The sequence below is a fragment of the Mesocricetus auratus genome, unplaced genomic scaffold (genome assembly GCF_017639785.1).
Source record: "Mesocricetus auratus isolate SY011 unplaced genomic scaffold, BCM_Maur_2.0 Super-Scaffold_6730, whole genome shotgun sequence".
NCBI lineage: Eukaryota > Metazoa > Chordata > Mammalia > Rodentia > Cricetidae > Mesocricetus > Mesocricetus auratus.
The window spans coordinates 90504161-90522910 of record NW_024429184.1 but is presented as its reverse complement, the minus strand read 5'-3'; the positions used below and the strand labels follow the sequence as shown (position 1 = coordinate 90522910).

General features: G+C 44.7%; 1 protein-coding gene across 2 annotated transcripts in view; it reads right to left on the bottom strand.

The window, feature by feature from the left end:
• Fech (ferrochelatase) overlaps positions 1–16465 on the bottom strand; it is a 32595-nt gene extending 16130 nt beyond the window's left edge. Inside the window, exons 1-6 of one of the 2 annotated variants that reach the window (XM_021229806.2) lie at positions 16329–16344; positions 16003–16152; positions 10770–10893; positions 5801–5920; positions 2662–2810; positions 153–287 (exon numbers count right to left, since the gene is read on the bottom strand). In XM_021229806.2, coding sequence (XP_021085465.1) covers positions 153–287; positions 2662–2810; positions 5801–5898 — 382 coding nt within the window. In that variant the 5' untranslated portion in view covers positions 5899–5920; positions 10770–10893; positions 16003–16152; positions 16329–16344. 2 annotated transcript variants of the gene reach the window in all.
• Between the last annotated feature and the right edge of the window lie 2285 nt (positions 16466–18750).

Sequence of the window (18750 nt, the reverse complement as noted above, 5' to 3'; positions counted from 1 at the left end):
GCAATTTCAAATCGACTGACCTGAACTCTTAAGTGTCAAGGAGACACTTGACCAGATCTACCAGATCTGCCATTCAAATTGCAAATTCCTTCAACACTCAGACTCCTGGGCTAACTCTGCCAGGGTTATAGCCACCTTTGAGATGCCCTTACCGGTGGTGGAGCAGCTATACTGTGGATACTGTGTGAAAGCAATGGCCCTTTCTAGGCCATCTCTCTCCATCTCTTCAATTGCTTCTTCTGTCAAAGGATGGACGTACCGGAATCCAATATAGTATTTGTGAGGTGCTATTAGGAAGCACAAGAAGGAAGGAGAAGGTATTAATCTTTATATAGATTCCTCAGAGTCACCAAACATAATGTAATGACCAGAATAATGAACAACTAACCCAATTTTCTACAATGCTGATACAGTGAACAAGTTAGGCTATTCCTAGCATCTTGCCCATCTTTTTAGCAGGTACAGGGGCACTTGGTTATTCTCTGAAATCAACAGTACTACCCGCCTACCTTTTATTAATATGATCATCTTTAAAATGCAAGCTTTTATTATTATTCATCTGTTCTCACCAGGCATAAAGAAACTGAAAAAAAGGGAGGGGGGACCTAAAGCTGGACTGTGGTGGAGCACACCTTCACTCACAGCACCTGGGAAGCAGAGGCAGGAAGATCTCTGTAAGTTCGAGGTCAACCTGAGTTTTTCTGCCATATTTAAAGAGATGCGCTGTGGCCTGTAAGGCTGAGTTGCCCATGAAAAGCCCTTGAGCCCAGCAATGCAAACCTGATGGTCAGAAGTACAGTTGAACAATTTTCTAAGTGAGATGCTCTGCTTAGGGAGTAGGCCCCTTGGTGCAACGGGGACTGGTAGATACTGAGAACATTCCAAGTTGAAGTTCAGTGATGCTTTCTCAGAGAGAACTCTTATGGTCCTGCCAAATAGGCTGTGGCCCTAGGACCACACTCTTGTCTTGAGTATGAAGTCATGGAATACATTTACAAAAAATACATTTTCATGTATCATAACTTGAACTTTTTCAGTTTTAACATTTCCCATTATGCTGGTTGATTCTGTCAAGTTGACATAAACTAGAATCACTTGGGAGAGGAAACTTCATTGGAGGAATCGCCTTGTCAGATTGCTTTGCGGGAGTGTCTGTTGGGGCATTTTCTTGACTGATGGTTGATGTGGGAGGGTCAAGCTCACTATTGGCAGTGCCACCCCTGGGCAGGAGGTCCTCAATGGTATAAGAAAACAGACTGAGCCGTGCATTGGTGGTGACCCACGCCTTTAATCCTAGCACTTGGGAGGCAGAGGCAGGTGGATCTCAGTGAGTTTAAGGCCAGCCTGGTCTACAAAGTGAGTTCTGGGACAGCCAGGACTGTTACACAGAGAAACCCTGACTCAAAAAAAAAAAAAAAGAAGGAAAGGAAAGGAAAAAAGAAAGAAAGAAAGGAAAGAAGAAAGAAAGGAAGAGAGGAAGGAAGGAAGGAAGGGAAACAAAGCAGGCTGAGCAAGCCAGGAAAAACCCACAAGGAAGCAGCTCTTGCCTCCAGGCTCCTACTTGAGTTCTTGCCTTGGCTTCTCTCAGTGATGGACTGTTACAAGGAAATATAAAATGAAATAAGCCCCTCCCTCCCCAAGTTGCTTCTGGTCAGTATGGTATCACAGCAACAGAAAGCAAAGTAGGACACTCGTCCTGGCCCACGCTTTAGTATTCTATGAAACTACGTGTCCTGTAATCAAGTGGACCTTGGATGGGAACAAATGTAGCACTGTAGCTCATTCCCTTGTTTAGTGTCTCAGTCTATGCAGAGGTCTCACAAGTTACCAGATGTGTGCCATTAGAGTCAGGTCAATGTGGCAAAGCTCAAAGCATGGCTGAAGATTGCTCAGCTATCCTTAGAGCTACAGCTAGCCACTTCTTAAATGCTCATCTAATTACTATCTAACTAGAATAAGGGCATTGCAACAGCCTTACCCATCTTCTGTGTATGGCGTATTGCTTCTTCTTTGCAATCTAGCTCAACTTAACTTCAAACTTCCTTTTGAAACATTTTCTAACTTTTCAGTTTATTTGTAGCATTTGAAGTAATTTTAAAAGGGTCTACAGTCAGAGGACAATGTCTTGAGAACTCAGTCAAATGACGGTGTATTATATATTATAGCAACTTACAAATCAATAGTTGTTAGCACCTGGACCAGGGGAACAGACAGAAAAAGTGCCTGCAGCACACACATGAAGACTGGAGTTGAGAGCCCCAGTAACCACACAAAAAGCTGGCCAAGTCAGTGGCCACCCATAACCCCAGCACATAGGAGGCAGAGGTAAGAGATCCCAGGACCAGCTGGCCAGTTTAGACTAACTGAATTGATGAACTCTGGACTAAACTGAAAGACCCTGTCTCTATATATATAAAGTGGAAAGCAATGGAGGAAGATCCCAAACATATTAACTTCCGTCCTCCACATGCACACACATGCGTGCTCTCACAGCTGCAAACATGTAATACATCAAACACACACACACACTTTGCCAATGTGTGTGCTAAGAATCATCCTGCCTCTCCCTCGTCCATGCTGGGATTACAGGAGTGCACCACCATGCCTGACTCTTAATTTCTACTTTGACAACCCTAGCACTGTAGCAGTGAGAACACACACCTGTGTCAGGGGACAGCTCATCCAGCAACTTCACCATGCCTTCTCCTTGCTTGGAAGTCCACATCTTGATGGGGGAGCCACCTCCAATCCTGCGATACTGCTCTTGAATTTTGGGGGTTCGGCGTTTGGCGATGAATGGTGCCAGCTTGCTAAACCATTGAACAAGCAAGTGGATTTTATTCCACCTTTGTAATCTGAGATATATTTTCTACTCAATAAAGAAGAGATGAGCGAAAAGCCTAATATTAATATGACCAGCCTTTAGGAACACTGCCATGAGGTCCCTGACAATTCAGCATGGATTTGAAAGGTCACCCCTGTACCCCATGAGTGTTTGAGGAACACCTCCTTGCACATCCTAGGTACCTGACACCCCCAACCTGGATGCTGCTAGCCAGCATCCTACATGCTGACTCTGCATGGGAAGCATACATTGATTTCATGATGCAAGACTGAATCGACTGAATCAGGGTCCTCATCAATGCTGGGAAAGGACTCTATCATTGAGGTGAAGCCCCAATACCATGCAATTTGTTTTTAATTTGGAGACAGACTCTCACCATGCTGCATCAACATCCCTGGAACTCACAATGCTGCTGAACCTGGCTCTGGGTGTTACTTCCCCAGCTTCTTGCATCACCAAACCTAACTCACACAGGCTTCTTTTTAATTTTTGTTATGTTTACTATTTGTTGTGTGTGTGTGTTTGTACCTATGCAAATGCACATGTGTGTATACACTCTGGCACAAATGTGATGGTCAGAGACAACTGACAGGAGTTGGTTTTGTTTTCTTCTTCTACAATGTGGGTCCCTCCATGACATGTACACACCCACACAGATACTAAATTAATGTAAAAAGAAAATTATTGTTTGGTGTTATGAAAGGGGTTTCAGTGGATCAACGTAAAGCTTAAATTTCAAACAACAATTTCTGACACATCTATTAATACTGAGTACAATCTTAAGAAAGTCCTCTGGAAAATAATACATGGCTCAGCATATTTCCTTTTCCAAAACAACTACATATTACAAAAACAAAAATCTCTCAACAATAACAGAACTGAAGTGAAGAGTTTAGAAAGCATAGTATCAAACAGGCCTTGGGTTAAATTCCAAAATTCTTGGGCATCCAAACCCCACTACTGGACTGGAAAGATGACTTAGCAGTTAAGAGCATGCACTGCTCTAACAGAGGACTCAAGTTCTGTTCCCAACACCCATGTCGGGCCGCTCACAACCACCTGTAACTTCCACCCCAAGGAACCTGACGCCCTCTTCAAGAAGCCTCAGCACCTGTGTCCACACATGCAGACACACAGTTATACACATAACTCAAAATCTTTTTCCCCCTGAGACAGGGTTTCTTCTGTGTTGCCCTGGCTGTCCTACAACCAGCTCTGTAGACCAGGCTGGCCTCAAACTCACAGAGATCCATCTGACTCTGCCTCCCGAGTGCTGGGGTTAAAGGTGTGCACCACCATCTTTTTAAAAAGCCTCTCACAGAGAGATATATTTAGTTATATCCATATCCAGGTACACCTTGTGCTAAGGTTAAGGTAAGCTTATCTGTAATTGTACCAATGCCAGTGCCTTCCTCTTCTCAAAGTGCCCGTAGAACACTTTGTAACCTGCCATTTGCTCTATTTAATTCAAGGCAGAGGTGACTGTGTGACATTGTGGCTGGGATGGTTTGGAAGGACTTTGCATAGGCACTCACTCCACACAGTCACCTTCCTAAGGCACTAAATAGCTCACCAGCATTGGTGGCATTCTGGCACATCACCAAACAGTAAGAAAAAATGAACAACATAGATCATCTGAAAATAAACGTTTTAATTGTTTCTCAGCTGGCAAGTAAGTTAATAATATTCTAAGACAATAGAGTTAGGACGAAGGTAGGGAATTCCTGGGCCCTGACTAGCAAGCCAACAAACAAAGCGAGTCTATGAATCCAAAGCTGAAATCACTTTTAGTATGATTTGTTCTTTACCACAGCTACATTCTCAGTGTCATACATTGCTCTTAATATGTATGTTTGTGTGTGTGCTTGTGTTTGGGAGGCGCATGTGTATTTGGGTACAGATGTGTGTATGTGTGTGTAGACCACAGAAAGACCTTAAGCATCGTTCCTCTGCCAACCACCCTTTTAAGACAGGGCCTCTTCCTGGCCTGGGACTCACTAAACAAATTAGGCTGGCTGGTCTAATTTGTTCCAGGGGTCTGCATGTTTCTACTTCCCCAGTACTGGGATTGGATTACAGCTGGCTTAAAAAACAAACAAACAACAACAAAAAACAAAGACTAAGACATGGGTTCCAGGAACTGAACTCCGAGACATCACCATAGTCCACATTGCTCTTAATTGAACAAAAGGAAGGCTAATCCTATATGGCTGTATATGTGGATGGTGAGGTACACAAAACAGGGTTTACTGCCACACTGTAAACAATGTCTACCCATGAAGTGAAAGTTAATATAATCATACAATGTAATTATAAATAGTCACGAAAAAAATGAGATAGGTCTATATAGTATTTTGGGAAACAAAATAACAAAAGTCACTAAGTGCCAAATAAGGTACATTAGTATGTTCCCATTTGTATAATGACATGGGGAAGAATACATAGGTGTATACATACTCACATACGCATGCATTGTTTCAAATAGAACAGTACTTACATCTGGTTAACTGTGCTTGAATTCAAGGCGATAGGGATATTTGCTTTTTAGTGTAAATATATTATTTGCATTGTAGTCAAATACATGTATTAATTTTTCATCGGGAAACATCTTCAGAAAGAAAACTAGAGAAAAGGAAGTGGTGAGAAGCCACACCCCACCCTCAAGTGCAAGGGCGTGACAAGCCGAGTTAAACAGCAGTAAGTGCCAAGCACAGACACATCTCTAAAAATCTTGGAAACTTTCAAGTTGCTTAGCTGTGCTTAGACAACTGTAACTCCCAGGGCTCTGGGGAGGAGGGTGCTCAAGGAGAGCGCTCACTAACTGACTCCCAGCAAGTCCTCACACACCACTTCCTTCTCCTTTCTAACAGAAGACAGAGGGCTGTCATGACCACGATCAGAGCTACGCAGAACACAAGTACACAGCACACGTTGTATCTACACAGTATATCTTACTTTTGAATGGGAAGTGTCATGAGGTCTCGGTCCAAGAAGAGTCTTTGAAGGAAGTCTTGAACTTCTCCAAGGGTTTCGGGGCCCCCCATGTTTAACATTAATATGCCGGTTTTTGGCTTCCTACACAAGAAAAAAACAATTCACTGGCCACAGTTTCATTTGCTCTGGGGCAGATGTTACTTCAGCTGATAAGAACGGGGCAGACATTACTTCAGCTGATAAGAACCCACAGCCCTTTGCTGCCATCACAGGGCTGTCTTCTTAGAGGCACAGAGGGCCCCCACTTCTTCACCTCAGACTCTGACCTTGTCTCTAGGTTCCAGCCCTGAAGTTGGCATTAACTGAACTCAAAGCTTCCCTATTATCCTGTATGGATCATGGATTCATCTATTCTGGATATGTCACAGAATAGACTCGCACAGCTATGTTTGGTTTCTTAGTGCAAAATGCCTTAGATTTCTCCATGTTACAATAAGAATCAGTACTTCATTGCTTTTGACTGCTCAGTAACAGTCTACTCTACAGCTATCCCCACCATCTAGTTTTAAAAATATTTTTATTTATCTCTGGCCATTCCGTGTATGTATTTGACCTGCTTTAATGCCTCCCACTCCCACTGAGTTCCCTTTTTCTTCCTAGGAAGTCTCCACCCTACTGTCATGGGGTTTTAGTTTGCTCGTGACATGCAAAATTCAACTTGGTTTATTTGCATTCAGCAACTCACCAGTGGCTACACTACTGAAGAAAATGACTCCCTCTGCCCTACAAAGCACGAATTTTAACGGCCAAGCACTCCTCAGGGAGGAGCAGGACCTCGGGAACCCCTTTACCATCTGCGCTAGAATACTGATGAGCACACTCTTGAGCATGTCTCCTGTGGATAGCCACTGTGGATATGAGCTCAGGAATGGAACGGCCATGTCATGTCTGAACCGTCTTACAACACACCTCTCCATCTTCTAGCTTTGACAATAGTCCCACCTCCTCCTCCCACTCACATGGAGAGGCCACAGACTGATGTCTTGTGCCTTCCTCTAGGGTTTTCTACTTTACTTTTTGAGACAAGGTCTCTCACTGACTTGGAGCTTACCACTTCAGCTAGCCTGGCTGGATGGTGAGCCCTCAGGATTCTCCTGCTGTTGCTCCGGCCCCCAGCCTTGGGATTACAGACACACAAAGCTGTGCCCAGATTTTATGTGGGTGTGGGGACTTCAACTCATGATTGCTCAGCAGCCCCTTAACCCAGAACCATCTCCCTAGTCTCTATTAAACTTTTTCACACAAAAATGCTACAGTTACACTTACAGGACTATGGAGTTTTCTTGCTACCTAAATGTGCCAGATACATCACCTGGTGAAACTGCAATCTCCCTGAATCTTCCCACTGAGACCACCCATCCTTCTCCAAGTTCTTGTCTCTGTGACTCCTAATAAATTAAGTGCATTTTCCCGTGGATTGCTGCCAGTTAGCAGATTACTGGTTAAGGAAGCCTAGGCTATAAGACTTACCTAAGCCACAAAGGGTATCAATGTGCTAACGGGATTTAGAACTGTGCTTTCCATCTATAGCACCTGAGCTCAGAATAAGAGTGGCTGCAAAGCGGATGTTGCTCGGCCCTGCTCACGTTTCGCAAACCCGTGTTGATTTTATACATGAAAGAGTCGCATATGATTTGAAAATGCCCAACACACGTAAGGCTTAATTCCAAACTGTGTTGTGCATGATGAACGCTGCATTAGTCTGCCTCTGCTGTGTTTCCAGTATGGAGTGCAAGGCTTTAATCAAGAGTCGCTGTCTCTTTTCCCCTTCACGGTCCACACCTGAGACCACGGTCTCACTGGCCAAGGCTCTCTTTGTCTGAACACAAAAGTATCTCCTGTAACACGTGTTTTAAAACTTACTTGGAAAAGTTTAAATGCTTTGCAGTTGCTATATTCTGGGACTTTCAAAGCACAAAGCTTTTCCTTTGAAATGTGTACAATAGGCACTAGAACTCATCAGTTAGCAAACAGTCATTTTATTCCGTGGTATCTGGACAGCGTTGATGAAAAGAAATGAAATCTCAGTTCTTCATTAGACCTATGAGATAGCAGTGACCCAAGGATCTATGCTACTTCTAGAATAGAACCCCCTAAACAGTAGAATCTGCACCAAATTTACAGACAGAGACAAAGACAGACAGACAGACAGAGAGAGAGAGAGAGAGAGAGAGAGAGAGAGAGAGAGAGAGAGAGAGAGAGAGAAAGTTGGAACACAACTCCACTCTCATGTTTGTCTTATCTATGGCTGCCTTGACACTGTAACAAAGGTTAAGAGTAGCAAGGGAGATGATGTGGCCTATAAAACCCAGAAATAAAATAAAATAAACAACCAAACTCCTGATAAAAGCCTGTGGACTCCTAAGCCAGTATAGCAGCTGGTCTAGCAGTGTAGCCTAGCTCAAGCCAAGCCCTAAGCAACACCATGTCTTTCAAAAACATGGCATCAGAATGGCCCCCAGGATGCTCCTTATGTTAGCATCTCAAATACACAAAACTAGACATAACCAGTGCCTTGAATGCAGGCTTGGATAAATAAACTGTGATCTAAACTCTTTGAGATGGTTAAGATTGGCTGTCATTTTGACAGCATTCAGAATCAGCCGGCAGACAAGCCTTTACGATGCCTGCAGGGATTTGGGGCGGAGTTAAGTGATCTACCTTAACTGTGGAGAGCACTATCTTATGCATCCCAGAGTAGATGAAAAGGAGAAAGCAAACTCTGCTTCCCGAGTGCAGACTAGAATGTGGCCTGCCACCTCACACAACTGCCACCACGATGGACTGTACCCTCAAACTGTGAGCAAAGAAAAACCTTCTTTATGTTGATTTTGTAGGTATTTTGTCACAGCAACAAGAAAATAGAAAATATTTGTGAATATATGGTGATAGTAGAAAAATGTAAACAAATATGCATAGTACTGTTTACATGTCAGTAAGTACATATGAGTGGATAATAAAATACTAGATGGTAAGATTACTATGATTTTAAAATCCTTTCTACCCGAATTTTCTATTGTTTAATATAAATATTTCATAAAGTTACTTAATAAAACCTACGGCTTATACTTTTACTTACTTTTAACAATTAATATAATAATAAGGCCACTTATATTACTGACTTTTGTCACTACAAAATATAGCAATTGTGGTGGTTTGAAAGAAAATGGCACCCAAAAGGAGTGGCACTATTAGGAAATAAGGTTTTGTTGGAGGAAGTGTGTCACTGTGGAGGCAGGCTTTGAGGTCTCATGGATGCTCAAGGCATGCCAGTGTCTCAGACCACTTCCTGTTGCCTGCAAGTCAAGATGTAGGGCACTCGGCTACTTCTCCAGCACAATGTCTGCCTGCATGCTGCCATGTCCCACCATGACGATAATGGACTAAACCACTGAATATGGAAGCCACCCTAATTAAATGTTCTTCCTTTATAAAAGTTGCCATGGTTATGGTGCCTCTTCATAGCAATAGGAACCCTAAGACATCAATGAAATAATTTTTCTTCCAGGCTCCTCACAGTTCTTCCACTCAACATTAATACTTTTTCCAAATCTTAAGGGACTGTAGAGTGCATAAGGTACCATGTCCTGCTTGGCATGCCACCAACCCCAAATGCCTGTGCTTCCTACCCTACCTACCAATCACATCTTCTAGGAAGACAGAGTTGACAGGAAGGGATTTGGGACCTATCCCTAATTCCATATCCTAAATAAAACGTCAGTTTCTTTGCCTTCAATCAATAAAATATCGCAATCACAATGAAAAATAACAAACACAAAATGAAAGCATTTCATTTATGTGACTGTTCATGGTGGTTTGAGAATGTCCCCCATGATCTGGGGCATTTGAATACTTGGTCCCTAAGTGGTGGCACTGTTTGGATAGTTTAGGAGGCGTGGCTTTGCTGGAGGAAGTGTGTCACTGAAGTTGGGCTTCCAGGCTCAAAGACTCCCACCACTCCAGTTTGCTGTCTCTACTTCCTGTCTGTGGCTCAAGACGTGAGCTCTCTGACACTGCTCCAGCTGCCATGCCTTTGTCACCCTCTGGAACTGTAACCCTAAATAAACCCTTCCATAAGTTGTGTTTTATCACAGCAATAGAAAAGTAATTAATGATGCCCAGTGTGGCCCACACCTTTAATCTCAGCACTTGGGAAGTAGAGGCAAGAGGATCTCTGTGAGTTTGAGGTCAGCCTGGTCTATGGGCTCCAAAGCTACACAGAGAAACCCCATCTCAAAAAAAAAAAAAAGCAAGAAAGAAAAAGAAAAAAAGTCACTAATATACTGTACAACTCTAGAATGACGTCTTGTCTGGCAGGAAAGTCACAGCCCCTTTACTTCTTAGATCTGAACAACTTCCCTGTATAAAACCTGCTCTTTTTTTTTTTATCACAGAGGAGGTCATTCGGTCATCTATGGCTTCTGCTGCTCAAGACAACACTCAGCTACACCATGGCCATTGCTTCCACCCATAAATACTAAGAGTGAAGCACACTCTATTTCTTTATAAAGGAGAAACCATAGCATATCATTGGTAATTATGCTCATTATGTTAAAAGCTAAAAGTAGAATTTCCTGGAGAAGTTCTTGGTAGGTTAACTACTTTTTATTCTATACAAGGCACACATTTTCTAGGCATAAATATGATCGGTTCATACACAAATATTCAGTATGTACACAATTGATTTCATATATGACATATACTAGGGTCACATTCTTACATGACTGAAGACTATATTTAACTATATGTACTTTATTAGTTCTTGAAAACCTATTATTTAACAGCTGTTAAAAGGAAACCAAGAAAATAACATAACATTGCTAATAAATATAATTGCATTTTCCCAGTCCCTCTCCCCCTAGGTTAGTTGAACCCACTTGTGTCTGTCATAACAGAAAGCAAAGAGAGTCTTAATTGAGCCTATAGTTACCTCCTTTCTGGTTGAGCTTGAGGCTTTGCAGTTTTGGCATGATGCACTTTCTCTGTGGTGGCCGCTGCCGCCGCACCCGACTGGCACCTCCATGGCTGACAGGCCCTCGAGCTGCCATGCGCCACTGTGACAAAATTAAAGTGCTAGCATGAAATCTAGTTGGAAAGTAATTTCTTTTCAAGAGGTCCTCAGGGCATAACTCCTGGCTTTAAATTTTAAAATGGTGCAACTGCAGGGGTGATTTTTCCCAGCGTCTCTGCAGGCAGGTAACAGTACTGAGGACTTCTTGCTCCAGCAGGATGGGGTGCAGGTTCCCTGCTCCAGTCACACACACCTTCTCACCCTGCCCTGACTCATCCCTAGAACCTCTGCACACTCAGAGTATTTCTACTGGTGGGGCAGTGCTAAGACAGTACCATGGGAACCATGGGGAGCTTAGGAACTCATAATGTAGGGTCGTTTAGAGTGGAGACAGTTCCCAAGTAACTGTATCCAACTTCTGTCTTCAAGCCTTCTGGGTAAAGCATCGGTGATGGGAACCCCGGAATTGCCCTGTGCTCTGACCATGAGAAGGGGGCACATTCTCTTCTGCGGGAATACATCTACAAAGTGTAGAGCCCATCAGAGTCCAGTACTCCACATGACATACCAGGCTCTCAGGGCCCAGAACTCAAGAATTCCCTCTCCCCTAAGCCCCACAGCTAATTCCAGAGTCTGTGCAGACTCCTTCCCTGGATCTGTCCTCTGGAGGACAGACGTTGCCACCCATATAAGCAGTTTGTGACCTTCAGGATGGCCAAGGGGTGGTAGGAAAGATCTGGGGTAGGAAGAGAATCAAGTAAAGCTTGCGGGTCAACATTCTCAAGGACTCTTCTCCACAGCAGCTTAGGAGAGTTCGAGACTTCATCCTTCCAGGTGGTTAGGAGGGTCTGTTGGTGAAGGCTCACAGACAGGACTCGCTATTCTATGTGTGATACCCATGTCCCTAACAGACACTCTTGACCTAAGCTCCGCAAGAGTAGGTGATGGGCCAGGAAAAGAACTGAACCAAGGAGTATGCGCGCCATGCTGAGCTGTAACATGGTGCGTTGGTCCTTAAGCAACAGTGAAATCAAATTGAAACCACAAGTTAGTACTAGGGAAGACAGCAAGGGGCAGTGTGTGGCTACTGTGTGGCCTCCTTCCCCACTCTCCCAATGCCAGGTTAGAAACTAGTCTGGGACCCGTTATCGTCTGTCTGTATTCTCCTCTAAGTGCCGTGGTGAGGGCAAAGTTCAGGCTGGATCAAGCTGGTCTGACTCTAAGTTCAGCTTCCACTTCCTAGCACTGTGACCTGAGTCAGACTACAATCTCATAGAGCCTCAGCTCCCCGGCTGTAACATGATGAGGGTTTAAAAATCAGAAGCACTCTGGTGCATCTGCCATGTGACAGGTGCTAGTATCATATTAGTATAACAGTTTCATCTGGAAGTTTCTAGAGAAAGCAACCACACCTGCTCTAGTTTCTTTAAATCACCCAAATGGGAACAAAATAAAAGAAATGGCACAGGCTGCCCAGGTGGCCTGGATGTCTTTCTATCCAGACTGCATACACTCCCATGCCGGTGCACGTTTGTAACCACAGCACTCAGCGAGCTGAGGCAGGGGGATCTTTAGTTTGGGACCAGCTGGGGTTTGAGTCAGACTCTGCCTCAAAACCAGTAAATAAAAGCAGATGGCGCACATTTCCGGCAGAGCCCACTACATGAGTTTACGCTGGGGAAACCTCTCTAAATCAAGGCAGAGTGGAAAGACTGACATAAAGAAGTTCAATTTCACTCAAATGAACTCTCAGACAACTCACACACACCCTTGTTTCAGACAAGTTTAATTACAAACTACACGATGAGATTTAAACAGGTATTCAACATGTGCAATGTCTCCAAGTCCCTACCTATGAGATTCCATCAGATCCTATGAGCTATGATGATAGAATTCTAACTGATGGTCATAAGAGATCTTTCTGTGAACCTAACAAAAGGAAAGGTGGTGAGACAGGACTAGATTCCCCAGGTAGTACATTACGGTTTCCTAGTACAATCTCCAAGCTTCCTACCTGTTGCCATGCCCTGGAATACAAAATTCTTGTCACTGGCTGAGCAAACTTAGGTACTGATAAGGGATCGCTCCTACTGTGACTTAGGACTAACATACCCATCCAGAACAGCTCTCAAACATCCCACTCTGGCTACTGGGCTATTAGAGATATGGAAGGGCACAAGGAGCAGGTGGCCAGAGAAGATAACAGAGGTCAGTATGCTCACAGTGTCACATGCTTGTATGAAAATGTCACAGAGAAACCACACAAATTGTACAAATTACATATACTAACTAGAATTAAATAGGATCCCACACTATCTTAGAAGCAGGGGCCGTGGAAGTAGGAGGACTTGCTTCCCAGATTTGGCCAGTTATTCTGATTTTTGTTGTTTCAACGCATTGTAACAATGAACAGGAGAAGGACTGTCACTGTTTGTGATAACTTGCAAAACCAATATAATTTCTGAGCCATTAAAATTTAAAATATTAAGCCGGGTGATGGTGGCGCACGCCTTTAATCGCAGCACTCAGGAGGCAGAGGCAGGCGGATCTCTGTGAGTTTGAGGCCAGCTTAGTGCACAGAGTGAGTTCCAGGACAGCCTCCAAAGCTACAAAGAAACCCTGCCTCGAAACTCCCCCCACCAAAAAAAAGAAAAAAAATTATAAAAATATTTTGTGGCTGGAGAACTTAGGGGTTCAGAACACTGCTGCTCTTGCAGAGGACCTGAGTTCAATTCCTAGCACTCACATTTGGTAGCTTACAAACACCTGTACTCCAGCTCCAGATCTCATCTGGGGTACCTGTACTCACATGCAAATACACACACACACACACACACACACACACACACACACACACACACAATTTATAACAAGTCTTGTAAAAAAATAGAAATTTTACTTTGAGCATATCATGAAAAAAAATTCCATGCATCAAACTGATAACAGGCTGCTGTCACATATATTGCATAAAAAAAGCAGAAGACATTATGGATGTGTATATGTATCATTAAAAAAATCAAAGATGGGAGTGGGAGAGATGGCTCAGTGCTTGACACACTTGCTGCTCTTACAGAGGACCCAAGTTTGTTTCCTAGCACTCATTAGGTAGCTCACAACTACCTGTACTTCAGCTTCAAGGGGATCGGACCCACACACAGATATATACACATAATTAAAAATAAAAACAATTTTTAGAAAGATGGGATTAAACAGAAAAGCACTAAATGCATAATAAGCTACAATGTTTGTAGACTGACTGCAAAATATACAAGGTGAAATAAAAAGCGATTAACATGAAAGATAAAAGTTCAGTTTCTGCTGGGTGTTGGTGGTGCACACCTTTAATCCCAGCACCTGGGAGGCAGAGGCAGGTGGATCTCTGTGAGTTCGAGGCCAGCCTGGTCTACAGAGCAAGTGCCAGGACAGGCTCCAAAACAATACAGAGAAACCTGTCTCAAAATACCAAAAAAGAAAAAGTTCAATTTTGTAAAATCTTAAAAACACAAATGACAAAACCAAAAAAAAGGAAACATGCATAGATCTAATAGAATCCTTGAATAAGAAAATACAGAATTCTGTGTGTGTGTGTGTGTGTGTGTGTGTGTGTGTGATGTACAGTATATGACACACTAGAGGAACCATCTTACTACTTCTAAATGATAAAAACAGAACATAAAACTGCCTTTTCCAGTTTCATTTCCAGAACTCAGTTGCAGAAAATACTCAATTTTCTCTTAACTAATATTAACCTTTTCCTGTCCACCAAAGTACCACCTTAAAAACTGGAGTGTAAACAGTTAACCCCGAAACTCACAACTACCTAAAGTGCAAAGATTGAAAGTCTTCAAGCCACAAATGGTCCTATCACAGCCCCTGTCCACAAAAGGCTGAGGGAACAGAGCCGAACGGGGGCAGAAAGACTTTAAGAGTCAGACACTGAGGAGGACTAGGGCAAAACATTGTGTCCCAGACATGACAAAACTGCCACATTCATGAACTCATTGCACTTGCTGCACAAGATTTGCACACGATCAAGCCAGCCAACCTGCCATCATGGTGTGATGAGGGACTCCTGAGCTTCCACCCTCGCTAAGGAGCTACTGTCAATTAATGGTTTCTGGAGAGGGAAGTGTCAGGCTCTTTCTAAAAGGCAAGGCTGATAGCTGATCATTCTCTAGGGCAATGGTTCTCAACCCTTGGGGGTTAAATGATCCTTTCACAGAGGTCACCTAAGGCCATTAGAAAGCTCAGATATTTACATTTTAATTCATATCAGTAGCAAAACTACAGTTATGAAGTAGCAAAAGAAATAATTTTATGGCTTGGGGATCGCCACAACATAAGGAACATTATATTAAAGGCTCGCAGCATTAGGAAGGGTGAGAACCACCACTTTGGTGGCTGACTCCATGCCTATGGGCATATGGGTAGTATAAGTAGGATTTATGGGCTAAAAAAAGAGAGGAGAGGAGAGGAGACAGGGAGTTAGGAGGGGTGGGGAGTGGGCAGGAGTTAGGGAAAAGAGGTTGGGGTGAATGTAATCAAAATACATTGTATGCATATATGAAATTCTCAAGGAATAAAAAATATTTTTTCAAAGCATTGGAGCCTGTAATGAAGTTAGGACTGAGATATACTGTGGATTCTGAATCCTTTCACTTAGCTTTCCACAGAAAACCATTTCATTTCTCATATTGTTTCGTGACCTCCAATCTTGGATCTGTTTGACTTTATTTGCCACTGGAAAGGATGGTGAAAGAAAAGATTAATTTGGTACTTCCTTTACTGACACTGTCCTTATCTTAAAGATAATACCTTTTGTTTCCCAGTGTCCTTAGGAGGCTGATTTTCGGAGTATATTTTGTCCACCCGAAACAGGTGCCAAATTGACAGATTAGGACACTCCTTTGAAATAGGTCAGGTCTAGTCACCATTCAGATTTATTAAGTGAGTGTCTCACTTGTGGCAGTCAGTAACTGAGTGGCATCAGTAACTGAGGGGCTCTACACTGCTACTTCACCTGGGTCCTAAATTTCACAGCAAACAAGCGAGTTTGGCGAGGTTGGAGCCCTGGATCAAAGTGTCATTGCTCAATTCAGTCCAGCCGAGTGTGTTCCTCCCAGAGTCCATCTGGTGGGCACACTCTACGTACCGGCAACACTTGAGATTTCATTTGTTTTCTAATATCCCACGAAAACTCTAGTCCGGGCCTCCCCACGGTGGGTTCTTCTTCCCAGAAACCATGGCATTGGCCTGGGCGGAGCAGCAAAGAGCAGAGTGACAGTCACCAGCAGAGAGCGAACTGCAAGGCAGATGCCAACAGTGATGGTGACAACGACGCCTGAGTCGCCATAATCACTAACGCAGCTACTGCTCGAGCCCCTCACCGCGCCCCCCCCCAAGGTGGCCCTTGCGACTCGAACCCGCGGCCTGCCGGCCGCTCCTCGCGTTCGCGATCGCAGACGCAACCTCACTTACGCGGCTGGCGGAGCAGCGCGCCGGCAGCCCGCAGGGCTGCGGCCATGTTGGCGCCGGCCGAAAGCATTTCCGGGACGGCCAGGGATCCTCTGCGGCGGCGCTACAGCAAGGCCAGCGAGCGCCTACCGAACCAGCGCTCCGCACCCGCGCCCCGCGCGCTCGCCGGCCGCCAGGGGCGGGGCCTGCCGGAGGGCCGCCCGGGGGTGTGGTCGGGAGGGCGGGGCTTGGAGGTCCGAGTGCCCAGATGCTGCCGGCTGGAATCTGTGACTGGCCTAGATAAGGCCTGTGGCTTGGAGATCAGCTCCTGCCACCACGGGTCAGTGCACCCAAAGTCCCGCTAAGTCTGCGGCGCCGGCCGGTCGAATAGGCCAACCTGGTTGAAACTGGAACGACAGCCACGACTCGGCAAAAGACTTTCTGGACGTTTCCTTACAGTCCTTAGACGTGCCCAGGAGTTTGCCTCCCTTTCCCAGATTGTTTGCTTCGATGAGACCCTTTCACCTTGCTCCCAGAGCAGAAAAAGAGAGAGAGAGACAGAGAGAGACAGAGACAGAGAGACAGCCAGAGTTTGTGTGTGTGTGTGTGTGTGTGTGTGCTTCAAAGCTCCTCTCGAGTTTAAGACAAAGACACCAAGGTAATATTGCTGGTGTGAGGGCGTTAGAATGGGTGGGGTCAGGAAGGCAGGCAGACGGGTTAGAAAGGAGCTGTGGAGACAAAGCAGGCAGAACGGCATTCTGAAAGACGCGGGCACACTAGGAAGGGAGAAGAACGGAGAGTGAGACTGACAGAAGCCCTCATGGAGACTTGGGAAAAGGACCCCAGGGAGGGAAGCAGAGGGAGAAGGAAGAAGGGTAACCTGGCCACTAGTTTTCTGTGGCTAGACTCTGAGCTCCTGACTTTGCTTGCTGTGTTTATAAGACAGATGTAAAATGTAAATGTGTTACAATTCATATAACTGACAGGATCTTCAAACTCAAGCATGGCGTTCCCTGAGAAAACTAAAACTTGTTCTAAATTACTTCTGAGTGCATTTCCCCCTCAGCACTGAGGGCTGAGCCCAGAGCCTCCCACAGGCTCTGCCTGTGGCCTGTCACTTTGAGGCAGGGGTTTTAGGTTGTCAGGGCGGGCCTTGAACTTGCCAGCCTCCTGCCTCAGCTTCCCCAGTAGCTGAGAGTGCAATAGTGAACCACCAGGCCAAGTCCTTTGCCAATTCTTGACTTCACAATCAAAATGGTACTAGAGATTGCCCAATAGAGAGATTGGGGGAAGTTAGGGAATAGAAGGAGAGAGAGAGAGAGAGAGAGAGAGAGAGAGAGAGAGAGAGAGAGAGAGAGAGAGAGAGAGAGAGAGAGAGAGAGAGAGAGAGAGAGAGAGAGAGAGACTGGGGGAGGTTAGGGAATAGAAGCAGATAGAGAGAGACTGGCTTCTCAAGGGGGCCGCTTCCTTTCTCATGAGAAGGTGGAGGTGAGGGACAATGCTTGCACAGGGACAAACATCTGGAGAAAACGATAACAGATGGGAGGGCCCAGGGGCCTTACAGAATACCGAGTCAGTCCTAACCCAGAGTGCCCATTGTGAGATGACCTTTGTGGGTAACAGCGCTGCCCGTGTAAAGCTGGAACTTCTCTAAGTTCATTTAGAAAGTGACTGCAGAGGCTCCACACCACACTTAGAAATGCTGTGCCAGACGATGCAGAGATGAGGTCACCGGGCTGCGATGTCTCTTCTGTCACCTCTGGCAGGCCCTGCAGGAGTCACTCTGCCACCCCGGGTACCCAGCACTCCTGCTAACTGGAGATAACAGGGGTTCCTTGGCCTCTCCCAGACACACACTAATGATTAGTGATGAGGCAAATTTCAGTCAGTTCTCACAAACTCTGCAGCTGAGACAGGCTAAGTTTATGTGTGACCAGAAAGCAGAAAAGAATTGACAAAAATGCTGTATTCCAGACAATAAACATCATTTCAAAAAATTAACAAGCATCACCAGGTGGTGGTGGTGCACGCCTTTAATCCCAGCACTCGGGAGGCAGAGGCAGGTGGATCTCTGTGAGTTCAAGGCCGGGCTGGCCCAACAGCCTCCAAAACAATACAGAGAAACCCTGTCTCGTAAACCCCCCCCCCCAAAAAATTAACAAGCATCATTTATTTTATTTGTTTGCAGACTTTGAAAACCTTACTCAAAAGTCTATGTGTATAAAGTTCCTTGATGTACCTACTGAGGATTCATGGGTTTAAAAAAGAAGGCAAAACTTGGGCTGCTGGGAAACTAACTCAGAAGGTAAAGTGCTTGTCCAATGCAGCAACAAATCCTTCAACTCCTGGAATCCAGGGTGGAAGGGGAGCTCCCACTCATGACAGCTGTCCTCTGACCTCCACATGTGCTAATGAGAGAGAAAGAGCACAAGCACACACACACACA